Source organism: Passer domesticus, chromosome 1 (assembly GCF_036417665.1).
Source record: "Passer domesticus isolate bPasDom1 chromosome 1, bPasDom1.hap1, whole genome shotgun sequence".
NCBI lineage: Eukaryota > Metazoa > Chordata > Aves > Passeriformes > Passeridae > Passer > Passer domesticus.
The window spans coordinates 118,243,507-118,250,271 of NC_087474.1; the positions used below are offsets into that span (position 1 = coordinate 118,243,507).

General features: G+C 47.9%; 1 protein-coding gene and 1 long non-coding RNA gene across 4 annotated transcripts in view; one reads left to right on the forward strand and one right to left on the reverse strand.

Annotated features, from left to right (window-relative positions):
• Positions 1–6,765, reverse strand: part of KLHL14 (kelch like family member 14) — a 61,131-nt gene that overhangs the window by 53,020 nt on the left and 1,346 nt on the right. For 2 of the 3 annotated variants that reach the window (XM_064385061.1, XM_064385052.1), the window contains exon 2: positions 4,999–5,981. In XM_064385061.1, the coding sequence (XP_064241131.1) occupies positions 4,999–5,936 (938 nt within the window). In that variant the 5' untranslated portion in view covers positions 5,937–5,981. Of the gene's footprint in view, positions 1–4,998; positions 5,982–6,448; positions 6,751–6,765 lie in introns of those variants that run through there. The other variant, XM_064385065.1, reaches the window with a different exon arrangement.
• The window catches only part of LOC135278529 (uncharacterized), a 4,237-nt gene continuing 4,114 nt past the window's right edge, over positions 6,643–6,765 (forward strand). The window contains exon 1 of the long non-coding RNA XR_010346005.1: positions 6,643–6,765. This exon is cut by the window's right edge and continues 15 nt beyond it. This is a non-coding gene — a long non-coding RNA (uncharacterized LOC135278529).

The following is a 6,765-nucleotide window of genomic DNA, read 5'->3' on the forward strand; positions in this document are numbered from 1 at the left end:
AGGACAGTGGTGCTCCCTCTGTCTATAATGTGAGCCTTCCACCCTTTTGGAAACTCTACATCTCTCCACTTACACTTCAGCATGAGCTTGTCTCCAATGGCAAATGAATGCACATGAGGCAAGTAAGGAAAGTAGGTGAGACTAACTAGGATTAAACTGACTACAGGTCTGTGGTTCACTACCCCACAGCCTCTAATGTGTCAGTCTCCCTTCTGCAGCTCAGCTGAGAGAGTCCTGGCACATGTACAATTTCCTGATATTAATTCAGGCACATAAAAACTGATCCAAAGCTCACTAAAATAAACCAGAGCCTAACATCCATTTCATCCATACTTATGGATGCAATGCAAAACTTAATAATTCATATACATTTTAAGATGTGTTTTTCTTACCAGGATGTAAATTCAGGATCTGTAGTATTTCTCACTTGCAATTAATCATGAACAAGAATATTAGTTAAAAATCCAAACATTGCTGCTATGATCCCAAAGGGACAGGTAGGTGGTTGTAACCAGAAGACAGAGTGCATTTCAATGAAAGAACACACACTTTTCTTACAACCACCAAACATGTCCTGCCGAGATTCTACAAAAATCTCAGTAGAAAATGAAGTCAAATTGAACTACGGTCTGTGAGATTTGGAGACAAATAGTGTATGCAAGAAGGAAATTATTTAATTGCCAAGGGATGTAACTGTTTTCTTCAAATTTTTAATCTCCTCTGTAGAAAGTAAAACAGACCAGGCATATATGTCTTCCACATAAATGCCTCTGTCTCACTCTATTCAGCACCTTACATTTTCCTTTTTCATCAACACCTATCATCTTCCTACTGAATGAAAACTGTTCATATCATCTTCATCTCCTGTCACTGTTTAATTCGCTATCACTTGCACTAATATCACCTACCATCAAACAGTCTGGATGACACCCTCTCTCCACTGAAATGAAATAAAAAAAAACAAAAACAAAAACCAAACAAACAGCAAACCAAACCACCTCTACAACTAGCTTTAGCAGGACCAGAATTTGCACTTCTAATCTCCCCAAGGTGTAGTAGTCCAGGGAACAAAAGTATTAAAAAACAGCTGGTTCTGTACATGCTGGGACTTTGCTGAAACCATAAAACAGCACGGGCAGGCTTAGCCTTCTTATCTCTTTGTCTCCTTATTTCCCCTCTTTTCTCTTGTGCTCTTTAATTCTGTATTTTCTGCCTGGAACTATTCCTATCTTATGTCAGTTGGTTGATTCCCATCCATTTTTCCTCCCCCAAATCTGAAAAAGCTTTTCCAGGAACTGCAATACTCAGCTGCCATTGACAACTGATGCTGTTTCTGCCAAGAATTAGTGTTCCCCCTTTTGTTTCATTCCCTATCTTCTTTTTATCTGCCAGGGTCTTTTTTCTTTTGCTAGTTTCCTTTCCTGTCTAGTATCCTATTCTTACATTTTTCTCCCTTCAAAACTATCCTTCTCTCATGTCTTCCCTCATTTGCACTGCCCTGTTTCCACTACTTATATCCCATTTCTCCCCTGGGGTATCTCAACTCTCTTCTTTTTTCTGCATTTCCCCCTCTCTCTAAGTTTTTACTTCCCTCAGTCCCCTCTGCCCTCAGGTATGCAGCTGTATTTGCAGTTGCTCTGCCAGCAGATCCTGGGAGGAGCAGACCAGCCCAAACACCCTTTGCTGGTGAGAGGAGCTGCAGGTGGTAAGGCTCTATCCCGAAACTTTTAAAAAATTGAAAATACATACCATATATTATATAAAATGCATTATATTATACAATAAAGCACAGAGACATTTTAGTCAACTAAATATTCTGGTGAAGATCTGAGAGTCAAATAAATGTCTGGATACAAACTTTATCTAAAGCATTTTCTTCCCAGAACTACAAAAGATGATACAGCACAGAGCTATATGTCTCTTTCAGGAACAGACAAACATAATTTCAGCCTAATGTTCATGGCCACTCACCCCACTCCAAGTTGAAATCAACTATGATTTTTCCTAGTGACATCAAAACTGACTGTGTCTCCAGAGCTTGAACAGCAGCTTGTATGCTGAGGCCCTGGTGAGGTGAGGATCACTGAGCCAACACTATTACTAACTTTGCTTAGAGTTGAGCACCTGATGAAATGCCAAATCAAACCCAAAACACCCATCCCCTGTCGTGAAGTCCTAAACCTCAGAGTGCACAGCAAGGCTCACAAATCAGGAACATAATTCCTCAACTTTTAAAATTCTGATCATTTAATTGTTGTACCTTCAAAGCTAATTTTACAAAAATACATCAGGCCATTGAAGTATTACCTTCTCTTAGGAAATTTAATGAAAAAAGCCCTAGTCTCTCTGTAGGTAAACAGTGTTTTTCACTGCAGCACAAAACACAACTCAGGTACTTCTAGCCCCAGCATCACTTGCACTGCAGGATCTGCATTTGTGGCACAAACATTATAAATACCTTTGCTCACAGAGCACAGACTGGCTCTTGTGAGCCCAAATCTCTTTCGCCTCCAGCTCTGACCACAGGATTAATTTTGTAGTTACATTTCAGAGGAGAATCAGTATATTTTGAGCTTCTTGTTACATTTATTTCCATTAAGAAATAGAAGCAGCCCTGACACTAATGTACTCCAAAGTGTGCATATGGATATGTAACACAGGTGGTTTTTTTTAAAGTAGTTTGTTAAAGAAACAAAAAAAAAAAAGTTATTTTTAAAAATGCAGAAAAGTTATTGGCAAATTGTAACACTGAGTGCAATTTTCATTTCTTGAACATGCAGGGAGCAGGTGGCTATGGCACTGGGCTGCTTGCTCACCAACCCTTACTGTACTGTGCAGGACCTATTACACTGCACAAGAGGAACAGTTAATCTCTTTCTAAAGACATGTGCATCTTTGGTGAATGACCTTTCATTAAATTCTAAATTAACAAAGTCACCATTACTCACAGAAAAAGTAATCAGAGTTTTTAAGTCTTTTTCTGTGTAATAATTTTTATGTATTTGCACATGTACTTCACTGTTAGTTACTTTTAAGATTTTCTTCTGCAAATTAGTAACTTAAGGAACTCTTTGCAGATTTTCTTACTTAAAATTTTACTGAATGAATGTCAACATGTTAAAATTGCTTCTTTAGAAAAACTACGAGTAACAGAGAGGACAAATACGGAAATCTCTGTAGTCTTGAATGTTTCTCTTTTTACTCCTTTATGTTTAAGAAGGCATTTGGACACTTAGGCAGCCTGGCAAAATTTTACAGTGATTAAAATTCAAAGATGGGCCTTTGTGACCTTTATGAATTTCCAGGAATATCGTCCAAGACCAAAAATGAAAATATAACAATTTCATTCTGCATTACTGAGCATTCCAACGTCTCCAACACTTTAACATTGGTAGTAAGTTCTAATGCCTGCTTATAAATAAATCTGAATGGTTTTGCTCCCATTTCACTGCCACTAAAGAACCCAATCAAGAGAAGCCAGTTACAAGACTGTTACTAGACACACAGTAAAGTCGGGAAGGTGACAGCATGTTTCCACCCACTGTGGTTAAGGGTCTCCGAAATACCACTGTCTGCACAGACATGCAGACCTATTACAAATAAAAAGAGTAGCATTTGTGGTATTTGGAGTCTCCTGTAAGTAATTAAGTGCAACTTAACTCCATCTAGGACAACCTAAAGCGCAATCCCTTTGTGTATGCTCCCGCTTACACCAGCTCCCAGTACAGCAGTATCAGATTCTTGCAGCATCCATGACATTTGTAAGCATTCAGTGGTCAGAACACCACTACATATCCTTCAAATGACATGGACCACTGAAGCTGGAAAGGTATCTTCACTGAACCAAGCCGGCTGGTATCTCAGCAATCCACCAGGACACGAGCATCAGCTTGCCCCCGGTGGCATGCAGAATCTTGCCTGAGGACTTCATGGGGTTTGCATTTTTGAAAGTCATCACTTTTGAGTGTTGAAATGCAAAGGGTAGGCACCAACTTACAACAGTGGCATCTCAGAAATAGTTTACACTGCAAAATAGTTGTATTGGATGTTTTTGATTTCAGAGTGAGAATCAGTTAGACAACAAGGTGATAAGCATGACAGAACACTAACATAGTGAGCTAGCCAGAAATAGTAAGAGGGCACACCATCTCCAAAGTTAACCTGAGTAGTGCCCATTACTTAGAGCATAAAGAATCCTGTGCACTAATGCTAATAGTGTATTATTTAAAATATTTATTAATGTAGTAGTTTCTTTCTTGCTGCTGTCAAATCATTAGTAATATGCACCCATTAGTTAAAAAGCTTATAATAAGCTATAATACAAAGTGTGGTTTGATTTCTGTGCTATCACACCACTGTACTATACCAGCACTAGAAGATGGTATTAGCTTTCCATCTGTGAATGAAGTACAAACATATTTTAAAAGAAGATAAATAAATTTTGCATATGTTTAGTCCTTGTTAAACTACGTGCTGTGTGTTCAGTTTCTAACACCAACCTCATATTGTCAATCTTTGACATCATGACATCATGACCTTATTAAATGAAAATAACTGACATGTAAGGACTATGAAGTCACAAGTTTCCACGCACAAAGAGGGACATCACCCCACCATCTGCAACATCAGGGTGTGCATAGATGATGCAGTTATTTATGAAAATAACAGATGTAGGACTTGGCTATTAGAGTTTAAAGACATAACTCCTTGTTAAGGAATAACATTGTGGGAGAAAAAAAAAATTATTAATTACGGGCAAAAAAAACCTCCCCCAAACCCAGATTCCCAACGCGCGGGTGGCCAGAGGGCCGAGGGGAGGGGACGAAAAGTTTGGCGGTGCAGGGGGCGGGCGGCTCGGCCCCGCCGCCGCCCCCTCCAGCCGCTGCGGCCGCCCCCGGCCCCGGCCCGCGGGGTCGGAGCCCGCCGGGACCCCCCGCTCCCGCAGCAGCCGCCGAGGGGGCGTCCGTGAGGGCAGCCCCGCTCCCCGCCGCCGCTCACCTGCTGGCCAGGCTCTGCCGGCAGTGCTGCCTGAAGGGCATCAGGTGGTAGTTCATGGCGTCCAGCAGCAGCTTCTGGCAGACGGGGTCGGTGCGCATGAAATCCACCGACTGGACCCGCTCCACCAGCTCCGGCGCCGGGATGAGGGCGAAGCGGAGGCGCTTCATCAGGTCCGGGGCGTACTGCATGCGGGTCTCCCGGTCGTGCTCCAGCCAGAGCACGGACATCTGGAAGAGCGCCAGCTCCGACTCGACGGGCGGGGGCAGCGAGTCGAGGAGGGCGCGCATCTCCTCGAAGTTGAGCAGCAGCACGTCCTCCACCAGGTACTTGTTGGCCAGCTTCTTGGTCTCCTCCAGGCCGTGCAGGGCGGCAATCTTGCACACCTGCTTGTAGTTCTGCACCGAGATCTGGTCGTTGAGGAACTGCACGCACAGCTTGGTGACCTGCGGGATGTGCAGGATCTTGCTGACCGACAGCACCTCCTCCACCGTGTCCAGCGACAGGGTCACGTTGGCCGTGTACAGGTACTCCAGCACCAGCCGCAGCCCGATGGACGAGCAGCCCTGCAGCACCAGGTTGTTGATGGCCCGCGGGCTGGCCAGCAGCTTGTCCTCCGGGGAGGAGGATGGGGTGCCGGGCTCCTCCTGCGTCTGCGGCGGCGGCGGCTCCTTCGGCGGACCTCCCAGCCCGTCCTGGGCGCCGGGCCCCAGCCCCAGGGCGTGGGGGTGCCCGCCGCTCCCGCCGCCGCTGGAGAACAGGGATCGGAAGTACTGGGAGCAGGAGGCCAGCACGGCCTTGTGGCAGTGGAACTGCTGGCCCTGGGCCGTCAGGGTCACGTCGCAGAAGAGCTGCTTCCTCCACAGCAGGTTGAGGCCGTGCAGCAGGTTGTCGCTGTGGCTGGGGTCGAAGGTGGAGGTCCTGTCCCCGGATCTGGACATGGCGAGCGGCCTCCGGCACACCTGCCTTTTAAACCCTCCTCCAACCTGGGCAGAGGGGTGGGGAGGAGAGCGGGGTGGGGGGACACACGGGACGACACAACAATAAACACAGAGCTTTAGAGGCCCGGAGGGCTCATCCCGGCTGTGTGCGCAAGGGTGGCGAGGGGCGCAGCCGGGGGACGGGCTCCCCTCTGCCCGCCGAGCCGAGCCGAGCCGAGCCGCCCCCCCGCCCGGGACACGGACGGGCTCGCTCGGAGGGGCTGCCACTTGGGAGGGCCAAAGGAGATCTGGGGCTTTTTGCCTCTCCCCTCTTCACCCCCGCCCCCGTTTTCCTCCCTCCTCGGTGCAAACCGGGCAGTTCTCCAGGGGAGGAGCAAGGAAGCCGGGGACATTTTCAAAGCTGAGCCACCCCCCCGCCAGGTTCCCCCCCTCCCAAACACAAGCAATCAAACACACCCCAAATAACACCACCACCCCCCGCCCCCCAACTCCGCGACGCCCAGAGAAACTACCAAGTGACTGAAACTCTGCCGGGCGGGCGAGCAGCCCTGCCCGCCCCGCTCGCCGCCGGCCCCCGGTCCCCTCCGGCCGCTTTGGCAACTCGGCGGCGCCCGGACCCGCTTCCTCCCGGGGGGCGGCGTGCCCGGGGCGGGGGCTCCGGCACTGGCCGGCACCGAAGTTGAGCCCCGCTGCTCGGCCCAGCGCGGGGGTTGCAATGCTTCGCACCCCGGAGCGGGGACGGGGGGATGGAAGCGGCAGCCCCGGGCCCGGCCAGGGGCCGCCCGGCGCTGTCCTGCCCGGCCGGCTTCTCCTCGCAGCAGACGGCGCC